Source organism: Rhinoderma darwinii, chromosome 1 (assembly GCF_050947455.1).
Source record: "Rhinoderma darwinii isolate aRhiDar2 chromosome 1, aRhiDar2.hap1, whole genome shotgun sequence".
NCBI lineage: Eukaryota > Metazoa > Chordata > Amphibia > Anura > Rhinodermatidae > Rhinoderma > Rhinoderma darwinii.
Genome location: NC_134687.1, coordinates 48,048,921 through 48,067,170, shown reverse-complemented (window position 1 = coordinate 48,067,170; position 18,250 = coordinate 48,048,921). Strand labels below are relative to the sequence as shown.

Below are 18,250 nucleotides of genomic sequence, written 5' to 3'. Positions count from 1 at the left end.
CGTGCATATACGTGATTATGTGCCAAGCTGTTAAGCAAAAAAAAAAGCTTTTTTTCTGATTTACGTTTTTCACGGTAGAATCGCGTTTTTTCCACTGCAAAAATCGCAACATATGCTATTTGTTTTGGCTTTTATCTAAAAAATCCACAACAGGAGAGCAGCTATTCCACAGAATAAATTCACATGTTGCGGATTAAAAATAAAACTATTTGTGAACGGTTTCTTAGCGGAAAATCTGCAGTGCTTACGCTGTGTGTGTCCATACCCTAAGGAGGCTCAGGCGAGGGGGAACCTGGAAAGTTATTTCAGCCTTCACAGATTTTCCCTGCAACTAAAGTTGTATGTGTCGATAAGATTTCACCCTCCTGCATATTTCTGTGTATCTTTATATGATTATAGTATTATATATATAAAAAAATTCTTTCTGTTGTAAAAAGTAAACCTGCTTATAAAAGCTTACAATCTAATGAAAGAAATATACTAACAATACCTAATCAATAATTCATCAATATTTGGGCAAATAAAAAGTGGAGCAGTTGTTCATGGCAACCAATCAGATTCCAGCTCCTATTTTCCTGGGGTCTTTTTTAAAAATGAAAGAAGCACTCTGATTGGTTGCTATGGACAACCGTTCCACTTTTCTTATACACTAGTATTGATAAATCTCCAACATTGTTGGTTAATAAATTTCTCGGGAAGTAAGAAAATATTTTGAACATTTATTGACTTACAGGAAATTCAGACCTTTAATGACGATATGATGCCAATTAATCAAGAAACACATAGAAGTCAGTCATTCTCCTGCAACCCAAATGCTGGAAGCTTAACACCCACACTTAAGGTAAGACTCCACCCAAAACTTAAAGCGTAATTGTTATTTAGGTGACTTTTCAGAATAAGCTGCCATTTGTGTACATAATGAATAATGCTGTTTCCGGCCATTATCTTACTTGTGTTTATTTATTTTTTTTAGCACTTTTAGCCTCTGCAGGCTCTATCTCTAATTCTCAGTTTTCTCTGAGATGGGGAGTGAAGCCTAACTGCTATCATGTCCCCCATACACAGCACATAGAGAAGAAAAAATCCTGCTCTTCTATCTCTTTGTAGCACACCCTCAGAAACATCAGCAACGTGGAGAACATCATACAGCAGTAATGAGCAGTATAGCTGTGAATCCAGCATTGGGGTGATATATAACACTTATCAGAAGCTGCAGCCGCATCTGAGTGTGTCTCTCTGCCAAACTCTCTTTCTGCTCCTACACCCCTCCCCATTGACTTCTATGGTTACCTGTAACTTGATCTCTCCGTCAGTCAGTCTGTCTGTCTTGAGGAGACTAATATAGCAGTAAATTTAGAGTGAGTGAACAGTTTTTTATGAAAAGGAAGGGAGGGGGGAGTCTGATAAGCGGAGAAAGATGCATTTTTCTCTAATAAGATATATTACAAAGTTTTCAATATATTTGCTTGTCCCACTGATTTATGCAAAGTGAAGTGCCTATATAAAACAATTTATTTCTTAATAAATCATCAGTTACATAAACAAGTATATTAATACATTTTTATTTCTAATTACAGAAAAATTTTCAGTTTTCTTTTCTTTTGTAGCGGTCATTTTTCCAAAAGTGACAAAACGATTAATCGCTATATTGGTTGTCAATTGCAATAATAGTACATGCTGAAAAAGTTTGTCATCAGTTGTTTGTCCACTAGAAAAATTTAGGCTACTGTCACATCTTCCTAATAGATAGAGCAAACCCCAGAACTCACCTATGTAGTATGTCCTTTGAACTCAATTGGTTAACAGAAGTATTAGGTAATTTACACCCAAAGTACTAAAACCATTCCAAAGCCATGATTATGTAAAGATAATGGAAAAGATGAAAAACATTAGCAATTGAATATTTCTTACATGTTGAAGTCAGTGAATTAAAGGATATGGTAAGGCTGTGTGGTACGGATCTGAAATTACAACTCACATAGACTGCTATAGGCCCTTTGTATACTTCTGCATGCCTCTGGTTGTATATAGTGACAAATGGAGTTTTTTTTTTCCTACAGAACTGTAAGGTGGTGGAGGGTGAGGCAAGATGGTGGATACCCTGCAGGGATGTCGTGGGGATAGATGAAACGAAGCAGGAAGTTAGAATGCCAACTTTAACTCTGCTTTTAAAAATATATACAATCCTTTTGCTAGTGCTGATGGCACACACGGCCACAAAAATTATGTACATTTCTTCCCACTCTGGGAATGACAAAAATTTATAGCTATAGATATATTTACAATCGTCTCACTATTACATAGTTATTATGGTTGAAAAAAGACATATGTACGTCAAGTTCAACTAAGGGATGGGAGAAAGGGAAGAGATGAAACAAAAATTCTACACATTGACATAGGAGCTGATATATTTTCGTTCTAGGGAATTATCTAAGCCTTTTTTTCAGCCATCTCCTGTCCCTGCTGTGACCAGCTCCTGCGGTGACTATTCCATAGATTCACAGTTCTCACAGTAAAGAAGGCTTGTCACCTCTGTAGATGGAACCTTTTTTTCTCCAGACGGAGGGAGTGCCCCCTTGTCTTTTGAGGGGGTTTTACATGGAACAGGATTTCACTATATTTTTTTGTCATATAGTTATATAAGTTAATCATGTCCTCCCTTAGTTGTCTCTTTTAAAGGCTAAATAGGTTTAATTCTTTTAAAGAGGCTCTGTCACCAGATTTTGCAACCCCTATCTGCTATTGCAGCAGATAGGCGCTGCAATGTAGATTACAGTAACGTTTTTATTTTTAAAAAACGAGAATTTTTGGCCAAGTTATGACCATTTTTGTATTTATGCAAATGAGGTTTGCAAAAGTACAACTGGGCGTGTTGAAAAGTAAAAGTACAACTGGGCGTGTATTATGTGCGTACATCGGGGCGTTTTTACTTCTTTTACTAGCTGGGCGTTCTGACGAGAAGTATCATCCACTTCTCTTCAGAACGCCCAGCTTCTGGCAGTGCAGACACAGCCGTGTTCTCGAGAGATCACGCTGTGACGTCACTCACAGGTCCTGTATCGTGTCGGACGAGCGAGGACACATCGGCACCAGAGGCTACAGATGATTCAGCAGCAGCAACTCTATATCCACAGCGGCCCCTCTGTCTAGGCTTCTACTCACCTCTCCATAAAAACAGATCAGGTTGGTTTGACAACTTCTGTCCTTAGTAAAACTGTGCTGGCTGTCACTTATAATACTATTTTTTGTCAAATACGCCTGTATATAGTCCCCCAATAGCCCCTCGAAAAATTTTCCCGCGATGGATGTTAACCCTTTCATGACCAAGGGTCATTGATGTCCCGGTGTTCAGGTAAAATGTTCCATTTCTTTAAGCGATAATATCTTTGCAACCGCTTTGAATATCACAACTATTTTTACGCCGTTTTTTCTTTTTACAAGACGTATGAGGCTTTCTAGATTAGTTTAATTAATTCCATGTTTTTAAATTTTATTATGAGCAGACTAATCACAATTTATGTATTTTTAAAATATATTTGTCTATATTATATGTATGTATATATTTATTTATATATACATACATATACATACGCTGTTGCCACTCTGTAACATTTAGTCTTCTCTCTCCATCAGCCTGGATCGCTGTGAGCGGATAAGACGGCTATAAGGCTATATTCACATGACATGGAAAAAAGGACAGTTAACAACGGATCAACTGTCAGTTTTTCATGGCTGTTTTGCATCAGTGTGTCTCAAAATTTTAATCCATTTCCCAGCTGTCTGACAGTTTTTAACCGCCATTTGCCATCCGTTTTTCATTGCCGTTAAAAAATGGATGCATTCTATTCGTTAGGTTTTTTTGTCCCAGTCACCTGAAAACACCACAGTGCCCATGTAGATAGTGCCGCAATATCCCTGTAGATAGTGCCACATTGCCCACTGTAGATAGTGCAACTGCGCCCCCCTGCAGATAGCATCATCCCCCCTGTAGATAGCACCATCCCCTGTAGTTAGCGTCAGTTTATTGCTCCCTGTAGTGCCCCATCACTGTATAATGCCACATAAGTGGACCAGCCACAGTATAATGTCCCCCCTCCCCTGGGTGCCACACAGCCCCCCCTTGAATATAGTGCTACCCAGTAGATTTTGCCATACAGCCCCCCTGTAGATTCTGCCACACAGCCCCCCTGTAGATTCTGCCACACAGCCCCCCACCTCACCATTGAAGACAGTGCCCACCACCTCCCCTTTGTAGATAGTGCCATACAGCCCCCCACCTCCCCCTTGTAGACAGTGCCCCCACCAAACAAATAAAACAAAAAACTTTTACTTAGCTCGGCCCGTTCCCGCGGCGAAAGGAGCTACTCCTCAACGCTGATGGGATCCTTGCATAGGCCGGCATAATCCAGTTGCGTCATCATGACCTGTAGCCTAGTAAATAGCAGAGCAGGAAGATACCTCCCTGCTCTGCCAGAGGATTCAATGGTATCTACGACCTAAGGACGCAGATACTAGTGAATGTGGCGTAGCTACCACTGTAGCAGGCAGAGCGGCTGCTAGCGGCACCACAGGCATGGGGGGTACATCCCGGCGAGTGGTGCGGGCGCCCTCATGCCCAGTGGCTCCACTAGCTCACGCTATGGCTGCTACAGTGGTAGTTACGCCACTGAGCATAGAAGGAGCGCCTGGACGGAAAGGCAGCTAAAGAGTTGCTGGGCCAGGGCGCTTCACAAATGCAAGCAGGGGAAGGGAGCCAGCACAGCGCTCCCTTCCACCTGCTGGAGTGATGCGCCCTGTTCGATGGCACGGGTTGCACACCCCAAAGGCCGACCCTGGTGCCACCCCCTTGTAGGTAGCACCACTACCCCTGTAGATTGCACCCCCCCTGTAGATAGCACCAGACCCCCCATCCCTGTAGATAGCACCACCTAAGCTCCATTTAGGAACGGAATCCCCAGTCAGAGCTCTCTGGCCGGGGATTCCGCTCCTAGAGGGAGCCCCTGATGTCTCAGTCCATACACCGCATTCCAAATTATTATGCAAATGTTATTTTTCGCTGATTTTCCTAAATAGTCTATGCAAATGGCAGTCAGTATAATCTTCAAGCCATCAACCGTTGGAGTATAATGCGAATTTTATTGAACAAATCTCCTAATGATAACAGTTTTTTTTTTAGAAGTATAAAACTCAAAATGCACTGTCTCAAATTATTATGCACGACAGAGATCAAAACATTTTAAAGGTTGTAAAGAGAGCTAAAATGGTAATTTGTTGAATTTGCAGCATCAGGAGGTCATATTTACAGAAATCAAAAGCTCTTTCAATCAAAAAAAACTTAACAGGCCAAGTTACATGTTAACATAGGACCCCTTCTTTGATATCACCTTCACAATTCTTGCATCCATTGAATTTGTGCGTATTTGGACAGTTTCTGCTTGAATATCTTTGCAGGATGTCAGAATAGCCTCCCAGAGCTTCTGTTTTGATGTGAACTGCCTCCCACACTCATAGATATTTTGCTTGAGGATACTCCAAAGGTTCTCAATAGTGTTGAGGTCAGGGGAACATGGGGGCCACACCATGAGTTTCTCTCCTTTTATGCCCATAGCAGCCAATGACACAGAAGTATTCTTTGCAGCATTAGATGGTGCATTGTCATGTATGAAGATAATTCTGCTACGGAAGGCACGGTTCTTCTTTTTGTACCAAGGAAGAAAGTGGTCAGTCATAAACTCTACGTACTTTGCAGAGGTCATTTTCACACCGTCAGGGACCCTAAAGGGGCCTAACAGCTCTCTCTCCATGATTCCAGCCCAAAACTTGACTCCGCCACCTCCTTGCTGATGTGGCAGCCTTGTTGGGACATGGTGGCCATTCACCAACCATCCACTACTCCATCCATCTGGACCATCCAGGGTTGCACGGCACTCATCAGTAAACAACACGGTTTGAAAATCAGTCTTCATGTATTTCTGAGCCCACTGCAACCGTTTCTGCTTGTGAGCATTGTTTAGGAGTGGCCGAATAATAGCTTTATGCACACTTCCAAACCTCTGGAGGATCCTACACCTTGAGGTTTGCGGGACTCCAGAGGCACCAGCGGCTTCAAATACCTGTTTGCTGCTTTGCAATGGCATTTTAGCAGCTGGCAGAAACCTTCCTCATTATGCCTTTATCTGAACGAACCCGTCTGTGCTCTAAATCAGCCACAAATCTTTTCACAGTACGATGATCACGCCTACGTTTTCTTGAAATATCCAATGTTTTCATACCTAGTGCAATACCTTGAACAATTTCACGCTTTTTGGCAGCAGAGAGATCCTTTTTCTTTCCCATATTGCTTGAAACCTGTGGCCTGCTTAATAATGTTGAACGTCCTTCTTAAAGAGGCTCTGTCACCAGATTATCAAATCCCTATCTCCTATTGCATGTGATCGGCGCTGCAATGTAGATAACAGTAACGTGTTTTTTTTTTAAAAAAACGATCATTTTTGGCCACGTTATGAGCAATTTTATATTTATGCAAATGAGCCTTTCTAATGGACAACTGGGAGTGTGTTTTCTCTTATTTCCAACTGGGCGTGTATTGTGTTTGTAACATCTGGGCGTGTTTACTTGTTTTACTAGCTGGGCGTTGTGAATAGAAGTGTATGATGCTGACATATGATGCTGACAAACACTTCTATTCACAACGCCCAGCTAGTAAAGGCTCATTTGCATAAATATAAAATTGCTCATAACTTGGCCAAAAATGATTATTTAAAAAAAAAAAAAAAGTTACTGTTATCTACATTGCAGCGCCGATCACATGCAATAGGAGATAGGGATTTGATAATCTGGTGACAGAGCCTCTTTAACTTAGCTTGGACCATATCTACATTCAGACAATTCAGTATATTAATTGATGTATTAACAGCACTGGCAGCGGCTACATCAGCTGCTCTTTCTTCTGTTGTATATACAGAGCTAAAGAACCCATCTAGTAACTCTGCCTTCTCTTGATCCCCTGTGACCAACTCCCCATTGCCAATATTTAGGGGTCCTACATGTTCAGACTTTGTCTTCCTTGCATTTATATACTTGAAGATTTTTTTTTATTTGTTTTGCTGTCTTTGGCCACCTGCCTTTTATTTTGTATTTTTGCTGATTTTATTACTTTCTCACAGATTTTATTAAGCTTTTTGTAATTTACAAAGCCTAGAGCTGTACCCACAGATTTGTATTTTTCAAATGCCCTTTTTTGTCATATATTGCCCTTTTTACAGAAGGTGTAAGCCATGCAGGGTTTAATTTTAGTTGTTTATACTTGTTACCTACAGGAATATATTTTACACTATAATTACCCAAAGTAGATTTTAAGATTTCCCATTTATCATTTGTATCATTATTTGACATTAGTTGTTCCCGGTCCATGTCCTGAGTTACAGGGGAAATTGGCCTTCATAAAATTAAGTGTTTTTGCCCTCCCAGCCTGTGTTTGTTTGTTTTTTACAATATAGGTAAAATTTAACTATATTGTGGGCACTGTTACCAAGGTTTTCAAGAACAGTGACATTCAAAACAAGTTCTGCATTGTTTGAAATGATCGGATTCAACAGAGCATCTCCTCTAGTTGGCTCTCCCACACACTGGGCAATAAAATTTTCCTGCGACAGGTTGAGGAAATTTCTACCCTTTGCAGTTGTAGCCGAACCATGACACCAATTAATGTCTGAGTAATTAAAATCCCCATTATCACTACAGTACCAGCCTGTGCAGCCCGCTCCATCTGTTTATATAGCTGACCTTCCATTTCCTCATATATATTGGGGGAGGGGGGGTCTATAGATTACACCAATAAATCATTTTTTCAGTGTTTACCTCCCTTTGTAATTCAACCAGCTTAGTTACGGCTTGAAAGGCACCAGCTTAGTTACTGCTCAGTCAGGCAAGTTGGTTTTCCTGTTCTGAAGTGACTGGCGGACTCTGGGTCAAGGGCACCACTCCTTGATACAAGGGCTATTTGCTTGGACCTAATAGACATTAGGATGGCTGCATCTGTGTACTTCGGGCCTAGTTCCCCTTTAATTGCTGGTTATTGTGCTGGTTATTGGCTGCACTGCACACAGGCCCTACGGGTCTTCACATAAACCGACTGTTCCCTTAGTCTTGCACTACCACTGGCCACTGAACGGTACGCTTTCCTCTGAGTGACTTGAGGCCACGTCTCTTCTACGTCCCCTTCCCCGCTAGCCCAGCTATCCGTACAATGAAGCCTCACACACCACCCCTGCTCGCTCTTTAGGACCTGTGGCCACCCAGGCCAGACGATGGAAACTGACTAGTTTGTTCCTCACCAGTCTCTTTCAGGCTAATTAGTTCTAGCTCCAAGTAGTCGGTTTCCCTTTCTCTTTCTACCTTCCCCCTCGTGCAACTTCACCTCTCCCTTTATCTACAGTACACAACTCAAGTCATGGCAACTTCCTCCGAACACTGAACATTAACTGGCATGTTAACCGTTCTTTTATAGTCCAAACACTGTCCTAGAACATGATGTCATCACCCTTTTACAAAGCAGCTAATACAGCCCGAAATGGCATGTGGGCCATAAATTTAAATGTATGAACAAGCCAAGCACATTACCTTAACTCAAATAAATGTTAAATAACTCAACAAGATGAAATATGTACACGATATCTATGGTGGGTGACCAGATTAATCACCCTCTTCTCCCATGCAGCATAACCTTTTTTTGTCAGACAATGGCCGGTTTCACCAATGTACAAGTGCCACCTGTATTACAGGAAAAAGGAATTCAATCGCAACAACAAGAGCACATAGCATTGGGACAATATCGCTTAAAGGCACTGTATAATATTCATGTATCAAATATACTATATGTATAAGGCCATAGTAGTCACTAAAGGCATTTTTAGCTATTTCCCCTTTTATTTTGGGATTTGGTCTCCAGATGTTACAGATTCTAATGGAATCTGTGATAAAATCCGCTATGTGCCAAATAAAATAAAATAAATTTTTTCAAAATTGATGCGCATAATAAAAAAAAAAGTAGTAGCATGCAGCATCATATGCCATATTATGAAAGTATTCTCTCCTAGAAGTTTTGTTTCTGGAAACGCCATTTAGCAACACAAGGAGTTCCTAGTGGTTCATAATATGGATATGTAGTGTCTCCATGTGTTCCCATACAAAGTATTTGTACTTGTCTAGAATTTACTGCCATTTATTTATTATAGGACAAAACTGAGTCTTCCTTGAGCCACGTCCTTGGATTATATGGGGCAGATTTACTAAGACTGGCGTTTCATACACCAGTCTTAGCTTTTGTCAGAGTAATTATAATCATCACTTATATTGAGCTACTTTTCTCAATATCCGAATTTATCCAGGATTCATTCAAATTCACAAAAATGACCGATCGGGAGAGATTGCACATACAATTATTTGATGTACAGAAATCTAAAATGGCGGTGAACGGAGCCTTTATTTATAGGTTCATGCTTTCACTTAATACACATCAACCAATCAGATAATGACAAGTATACCATGTATACATTCAGTTAACACACATTAACCAATCAGATGATGCCAAGTATACAATATGTACGTCCAATATTATTCTATATATAGTAATGCTTTTCTTCCTAGCTGAAAATTTACAAGAATATCTGGAACATATCTATCTGGAATGTCGCATGACGTCACCTACATCCTATGTCTGGGTGATGGTAAATTTTGGTGGATCTAATGTCTTTTCAATACAACTTTCATAGTGGTGGGAGTTTACTCCTTTTAAGAGGATCGTAAAACATATCTCATACAATTGAATAAACTGTGATTATTTTGATAACGAATATACAATAAATACAAATCACTCTTACACTTTCTACTTAGCTGGAGTAAGTTGCGCGCCAGATTTATTAAGAGGACCACACCTCTTAATAAATCTGTCGCATCTTTCCGCTGGCCGTAGTTGTGGCTCAACGACCGCAGAAGTGAGCCGTCTATCCCCCCCCCCCCCCATTGGACATAAGATGAGTTGGCAGTTGGCACTACTGCAGGGAAGAGATTACGTTTTTGCCCCTAGATTTTTACAACAGGGGTTCCATAACCATTTTTTTCTTGTGGTGCACAGCAATTAAAGAAGCAGTCATCACATTGGAAGTAGTGGAGGCAGAAGATGAAAAAAGCAGCACTCACCCAAATGGTACAAAAGTCTTCTTTAATGTGGCAAAGCAAGGGAGGACATAGACAGCCAACGAGGTTTACCTCGTTAGCTGAAATAGAAGATTTTGCAAATACCCTCTCATTTATATTATATGGAGTGGGTAATGGGAACCACAAAGGTGTATACCACCAGTATTGTACAAGTATTTATTTTGGAAGGGGAAAAAAGGACATAGACAGCCAACGAGGTAAGTATTTATTTTGGAAGGGGAAAAAAGGGAAAGACTTGTGGTTCAATTGAACAATAGAAAAAATAATAAACTTTATTTAGAAACAAATATTATGAATATTTAAAATTATCCAACACAGGTCCAATTGTATTGTAGTGCAGATGACCCCCAATCCAAAACTATTAAAGGACACAATTTGCCTCATAAATTGTATGTTATTCAATATTGCTATCTGGCAGTGAATTAGGGTAAAACAACCAATAAATATTTCTAGAGGAAGCCGGAATGCCGACGAAACGCGCATCGGGTGTATAGTTCTTAACAATCCAATGCACATGTCCATCACTTCTTTCAAATGCTACGGTGGTACAATCTAATATAATCACTATATCTCTTCACACGCTGCCTCTGCTGACAGCGATGGGAGCGATGTGAGAGACATAGACGGCAATAAGAGAAACTGTCAGGTGATCGTGCATCACTGACGGCTGAGAGCCCGCTCACACTACGAGAGGCTCAGGATCACGTCAGCGGCTTATATCACTTACCAAGCCCGGGAACTTCATTCTCTTGCTGCCTGTCGCTCCTCCCGTCTCTGGCGGTGTGGAGGATTTGACATTTGACTCCGTGTCTGCAGCACGGCGGCGGCACTGATAACTCACAGCTCCTATAAGGGAGCAGGCAGCTTAATTTGACATGACCTACAACTCTATAACTCAATGTCACTTTGTGTCTATAATAACAGCCACAAATAAGGGTCTAAGCATGTTTCAACTCATATAAAAGGGAGACATTCAGACATTGATACTATCTTCCCTTGCAACCTGCACTGATACTTTTACAGAAATATTTATTGGTTGTTTTACACTAATTCACTGCCAGATAGCAACATTGAATAACGTACAATTTATGAGGCAAATTGTGTCCTTTAAGTAGGATTGGGGGCAGTGGCGTAACTACCGCCGTAGCGGCTGCTACGGGGCCCGCGGCATAAGGGGGCCCGTGTCGTCTTGTGTCTACAGAGGGGGCTGTATGGAGTTCTCTACAGGGGGGCTGTATGGCGTTATCTACAGGGGGGGCTGAATGGCGTTATCTACAGAGGGGGCTGTATGGTGTTCTCTACAGGGGGGCTGTATGGCGTTATCTACAGGGGGGGCTGTATGGCATTATCTACAGGGGGTGCTGTAAAAAAGGCACTATCTACAAGGGGGGGTTGTGTGACACCCAGGGGAGGGGGGGCCCCAGTCAAAAGTTTGCTATGGGGCCCAGTCTTTCCTAGCTACGCCCCTGATTGGGGGTCATCTGCACTACAATACAATTGGACCTGTGTTGGATAATTTTAAATATTCATAATATTTGTTTATAAATAAAGTTTATTATTTTTTCTATTGTTCAATTGAACCACAAGTCTTTCCCTTCTTTCCCCTTCCAAAATAAATACTTACCACGTTGGCTGTCTATGTCCTCCCTTGTTTTGCCACATTAAAGAAGAATTTTGTACCATTTGGGTGAGTGCCGCTTTTTTCATCTTCTCCCTCCACTATCTCCTCTTTACTTCTCCCCTCCAGGTCCCCTCATGCACTCACTATCGGCCGCAGCTCATACAAGGTACCTGATGCAGAGGGAGCTTGAGGAGACCCGGAGGGGAGAAATGAAGAGGAGCAATGAGGTGATGTTTACATATATATTTTTCTTATTGTCCGATGGGGGGTAGTCTGATTGGGGTGGGGCAAGGTATGAGACCCAGTACGGGCCTCTACCTTGCTACGTCCTGCGGAATGAAATCCAGTTCTTATCTGGCGTAGATTTTTGCTATCATTTATGCCAGTCTGGGGACATAGATTAAAATAAATAAGCAATAAAACCCGTTGTGTGAAAAAAAATACAACGGGCTCTACAGAAGTCTGCCCCCTAATCTGCCACCACTCTGTCCCTTGAATGCCATCATTGTTCCCTGTATGCCACCACTATATCCCTTGGGTATGTCATCACTGTCCCCTGTATGCTATCACTGTCCCCTGTATGCTATCACTGTCCCCTGTATGCTATCACTGTCCCCTGTATGCTATCACTGTCCCCTGTGTGTCAATACTCTACTTCCTGTATGCCCATTGTGCAAAAAATACAATGGGCCCTAGAAAACTCGTGTAGGTCAGTTTTTTCATTTTTCATGAAACATTAAAATACAAAATGTGGAAGCATTTGCAGTATTACAATCCTCCCAGGGCAGGAGACGTGGACCCCTTCTGCGTGTTGCTTCATAGTTTGTTTATTTTTTTCCTTCCCCATATCTATTATAATGACCGTATCCACACAATAACCTCCAAATAGTGATAGATCCCCTACTCAATACCCTTCTAATGGCGCAACGTAACCCGCTTTACACCTACGCAAGGAGAGTTCACTACTCAATGCGCCTCTCCGCATTTCTTTCATCTGCAGTTCGTTGTTGCCGCTTTGTTCTATCTTAATTGACTCAGAGGCGTTTGGCATCAGCTTGTTCTGCTTCCGTTAACTGTATTTTTGGACATTGCATTGTTTATAGAATCAAAGTAATGTTGTCGTCTGCAGTGCGTTCACCGCGTTCACCCCCCCCCCCCACACACACATCATGTGAACTTTGACATTTAGTTCACGGTTACATGACATCCGTGGGCTAACTGAATAGGAATAATAGTGAAATTATTGTTATTGTTATTGCCATGGCTCATTTACTGCATGTGTATGTACTTCTATTACATTGCTGTCTGTCTCTAGGTGATGTTGTCATGCCCTAGCAACCAATCAGATCTCAGCTCTCCTCTAATTAAACTGCTCTGGTAAAATGAAAGCTGTGCTGTGATTAGTAGTTGTTAGTTGAAAAACAATTAGTTTTTCTTTTACACAGTTTGGGTAAATCTGCTCCCTAAAATAACACATTTATTAACCCCTTAATAGCGAAGGTATTTTAAATCTTAATGACCAAGAAATTGTTAACGTTTTTCCATCATCGCATTTAAAGAGCTATAACTTTTTTATTTTTCCCTCCACATAGCTGTATAAGGACTTGTTTTTTGCAGAACAAGTTATATTTTTTAATAGCACCATTTTGGGGTATATATAATTTATTGATCAACTTTTATAAACTTTTTTTTGGAGGGAGGGTAATGGAAAAAGTTCACCAACCTTTTTTGCGTCTTAAATTGCCACTGCTTACTCTGTGGTATAAATAACATAACTTTTTTTCAGTGCGTCATTATGATTGCGGCAATACCAAATTTATATAGTTTTATTATGTTTTACTGCTTTTACACAGTTAAAAACCCTTTTTTTTTTTCAAAATTATTTGTTTTTGTGTTGCCATATTTTAAGAGCCATAATTTTTTTGGCATTGTTTTTTATTTTAAATAATGTAATAGTTTTATAGTTGGGGTCGTTACGGATGCGGCAATAGAAAATATGTGTAATTATTTAAACATTTTCATAATAAAGCATTTTGTAAGGGAAAAAAGTGGGGTTTTCATTTTTATTTATTTGGGGTTTATATTTGTTTATTAATTACTTTATTAAACTTTTTTAAACTTTTTTTAGTCCCATTAGGAGACTTCACTATCTGATCATTTGATCGCTTTTATAATACTCTGCAATACTTCTGTATTCCAGTTCATTTTTGCCTATCAGTGTAAAGCTGAACAACCTATATGCAAAAGGAAAGGGAACATAGCACCAAAAATAAATAACTCCTATATATTGCAAAAAATAGAAAATCTTTATTAGACAATAAATATCAACAATACATAATATCAAGAGAGTATATAAGAGACTGTTAAAAGGATTATAGCGGAGAGAAAACGAGTATTTAAGATGGTGAATACCTGATGGTCAACAGAACAACCCACCTCAAATAACAGAACTCCCCACATGACCCCATCACTATCCCATTAGTGAATCCAAAACAGTTAAAATACGCAATTGCGAAATGGTTATAAATAGATGAACACAGGTATATTGAATGAACAACTGGTAGCATTCAGTATATGTGCATGTCAACTTTTAGTTGAAATGTAACCTCTGTTTTAATACTGCATGCACAAACCATACTATCAATGGGGACTAATATGTTCAGTATGTAAAAGAGTGAAAGACCCGCTACAACAAGCTTTACTGTAATATGAGGGTTTAGGTTGTCCACTGCTAAACTTGACCTCGTGGGCCCAGTTTTAGCTGTAACTCAGTATCAAATCAGAGTTTGGGCCTACTGGAGTATCCTCTGGTTCTCTTTTGGGCCAGTCCGATCTGGGATACATGGGACTATATGTTCAACAAGAACAATATAAAGCTTAAGTATAATGCTATTTAAAAATTATCTAACAAACTTGCTTTATAGCAGTGTCACTCTCAGCAGAATACAGGTCATATACTCTCAGAAGTGCTGAAATCTTGTAATGGTCATCATGGAAGCCCTTGTAAGAACTCCACTGATTAAAGCCTTTAAGATAGTGAATATATTGATTAAATTGTTTTTACAGAAAAAGAAGATTGGTGAGATACCAACTCGTGTTATCAGTGTTCCAAATTTAGCAGCTTATGAGAAAAGCTTCTGTAATAATGTTACCACCAAAAATACAATGAATCCAGTGCGGAATTCTCCTAGTTTAGACCACAGTGTGAAGCCTGGATACCCTTTTAGACAACCTGCACAGCTTCTAGATATCATACGTCCTAACAGGTAATGATATGAGCATATCATCTAATTTTTGTTGTGTACATTACATTAATTTTAAAGTGCCAGCATTTTTTTAAGCTTTTTCCCGCGTTTTTAACTGCATTTTTGGCAGAGTTTTCTTTTTAGCTGTTTGAATCTAATGCAAAAAAAACCCACAGCTAAGAACTCCCCAAATGAGTACCGCAGGTTTTTTCTGCCTCCTATTGATCTCAATGGCAGGTCAGAAGTGGCAACCGCTCAAAGAAAGAGCATGCCGCATTTTCTTTTCCGCAAGTGGGCAAAAGCCAGCCAGAAAAAAAATGCCTCTGCCTATCCCTGAGAAATATATGGGTTGCAATTTAAAGCATTTCTTGGGGCTGATTCTGACTCTGTTTCTGCTTCAAAATCAGCGCCCAAAAAAACTGTGTGAACTACCTCTTAGCTTTCCCTCTTTTGAGTTAAAAATCACCTGTTTACCAATAAATATCGCCTTCAAAGTCATATGCAAATTTTCACAACAGGAGTCACACATTGCTTGTTATCTGAGGAGGACTCAGGCTGAGAGGCTGGAGGGGGGGTCAATTCAGATGTCCCTATCTTTGTATGTACTTATCTGTCTACATCACATCCATAGCAAAACTTTTCATCTCATCTCACTATGCCACACCATACTGTACAACCTTCTGAAATATAAAAACACTGTGGCAGATTTATCATATGCAGCTTTTATGTAGTAGCAACCTCAGACCCCCACATAATAAAGACATCTACAGTGTCCCCTATTGTGCCAGCCACTGTGCTACAGCTTAGGTTCCCATAGATGCCAGCCTTAGCCCTTAAAATTTTCAGTCACTGTCCCCATAAATGGCAGTCAGATCACACTACATAATCTTTACAAGTGTCAGCCCCAGTGACATTATAATTGCTAGGAAAAGTATATTCATAATTACCAATCAGAGTGTCACCAAATTCACAGTGCCTTCATAACAGTGACAACTGCAGGGGCTCCCATAACAGTGACAGCACCAGTGCCCCCTTAAAATAGCAAGAACACCATTTTACTAACTTCTGTGATCTCTAATGCCTAAAAAGTTTCTCCAGAGTTCTGGAAGCCGTTTATTCTGCTCATCGAAGAGTGACCAGTGGGGGTCCGATGCCTGGGAAACTTACTGATGGCCTATTGGAAGGATAGGGCAAGCTCAGATGATTCACTAAACTGAGGTGTTGAACAGTCAAAATAAGTACTGTACCTCCCAAATAAGTTCACCTCGGGGATCTGCTATACTAAATTATACTCCAGGGAGAAATAGGTCATGTTTATCACATAATTTGATATACTTTGCTTTCTCTTAAAGGAGGGTTTTTTAATTCTAGTATGTAAAGTTTAATAGCAATTAACCAGATAATTGATTTGCTAGCGTACATTGCTTTCCCAATCTCCATGAACCTGTTCATAGGTGGAAGAGAAAATGCATTATCATGAGGGTCTCATGTGCCCCAGCTGCTACTTTTTACTGTATTTCATGTTTTTATGTTATACCCATGGACAACACCTTAATTTAGTTTTTATGTCTAATTATAAACACAAATTATATGAAATTAAAAAGTGCCCTGGGATGGATTTCACACGTGACTAAAAGACATCTGGCAGTCAGATTTGTAGACCACCCTTAAATCAATTTACTGATTTAACGAATGTTTTTCTGACATGAGAGTAACCCCTGCCATTTTTTATATATAATGAGGATCTGTCTGCTCTCCTGACATGACTGTTTTAGTAAATACTCCATAAATAACAATTTTGTAGCATCTTTTTAAAGGACTTTGCATTGTGCCGTTCCTCTGTTCTTCCTTTTGGAAATGTATGGCTAAATTGACAACTGGGTGTTACCATTCCCCTTGATAAAGGGTCATATCCCTAATAGGGCACATGAACCAAACCCTTTAGTATCATATATTGACTTGTCTTTTTGTATATTTTGTGAATGTAATGGCATTCTGTTTATTGTTTTAAGGCGTAATCCATGCAATGTGTCATTGAAGACAGAAGCAAAAGATCAAGAACCCAAACGTCCAGAATGGTTCACGAAGTATTTTTCATTTTGAAAAAAAAAAAAGACACGATGATATGTCGCTACATCATGATTGCACTCATTTCAATGTCGTAAGATCTTTGTTGTAAAGTTTAATTTTATGAATAAAATATTCTTTGAACTTTTTCATTATATAAAATGAAATCATTTATTGCTAACAAAATAATATAAATATGTTAAAATAAAAGACAAGCTTTAAATTTGTAAAAAAAATATCTAGCTAATATTTTATTCAGTGAGTTATTCTGGGGTACATCATCAACTGACAAATTCAGCTCTGGTATTTCAGCACACTGGAAGCAGTGTATCCCATCAGTTGATAGAGAATGCCTTAATCTAGGTGGTTCATGCCTAGCTCAACCTAGATAGAAGGGTATAAACGAGCTGGCATGCCAGTGTGGCTTTGTGCAGGGAGGGGTGAGTGTAATGAAAAAACAAACCTCTAGGGTTGTAAATAGAAATGGAATACTGATAGTAGATGAATAGTGGATGGTGTCTGACAGGGTTCTCACCATAAGGGGTCATACCCACTGTTTTATCTTAACAGTAGTACTACATACAGGTGTCTACAGTCACTTTATATTACAGACAGGGTTGCCATCAGTAATGTCTGGCTTCCATAGAGCCAAAGTGTCGGGCCCTCCGACATTACAAGTTCTTCATCATGCACCCTCTTTCGCTCCACCTCTATAAGGGCATGTGAAAGAGGCATATCTATTCCGGTTACTGTTCCGGATACTGCACCAAAAATTTTGGACAAAATATAGTTCAGTAAAAGTGAATATATTCATTTTTCTGCAAAAGATTTGCAATGCTTTTCTGATCCGGATGAGTTGTAGATTATTGATGTAAACTGTGCTAATGAGGAAAAATAAATCCACTGCATATTTTGCAGTAAAATCCTGATGGATTTTATAAATCCGGATTTACCTGAGAATTTTAATTTTGAATTTTATTTTCATGGCTGTAGACTTTAATTGCAGCATGTGTTTCATTTCTTGTTTTGTGGGAAAAGGTGCATAATCTACGAGGGGCTAGGTGCTCTATTGGAGAATGGGGTATAATTTACTAGTGGT

General features: G+C 39.8%; 1 protein-coding gene across 3 annotated transcripts in view; it reads left to right on the top strand.

The window, feature by feature from the left end:
* Window positions 1–17,283, top strand: part of FAM184B (family with sequence similarity 184 member B) — a 109,144-nt gene extending 91,861 nt beyond the window's left edge. For 2 of the 3 annotated variants that reach the window (XM_075858455.1, XM_075858464.1), the window contains exons 12-14: window positions 734–841; window positions 14,906–15,105; window positions 17,097–17,283. In XM_075858455.1, the coding sequence (XP_075714570.1) occupies window positions 734–841; window positions 14,906–15,105; window positions 17,097–17,187 (399 nt within the window). In that variant the 3' untranslated portion in view covers window positions 17,188–17,283. The remainder of the gene's footprint in view (window positions 1–733; window positions 842–14,905; window positions 15,106–17,096) is intronic. The other variant, XM_075858447.1, reaches the window with a different exon arrangement.
* The last annotated feature ends 967 nt before the right edge of the window (window positions 17,284–18,250 follow it).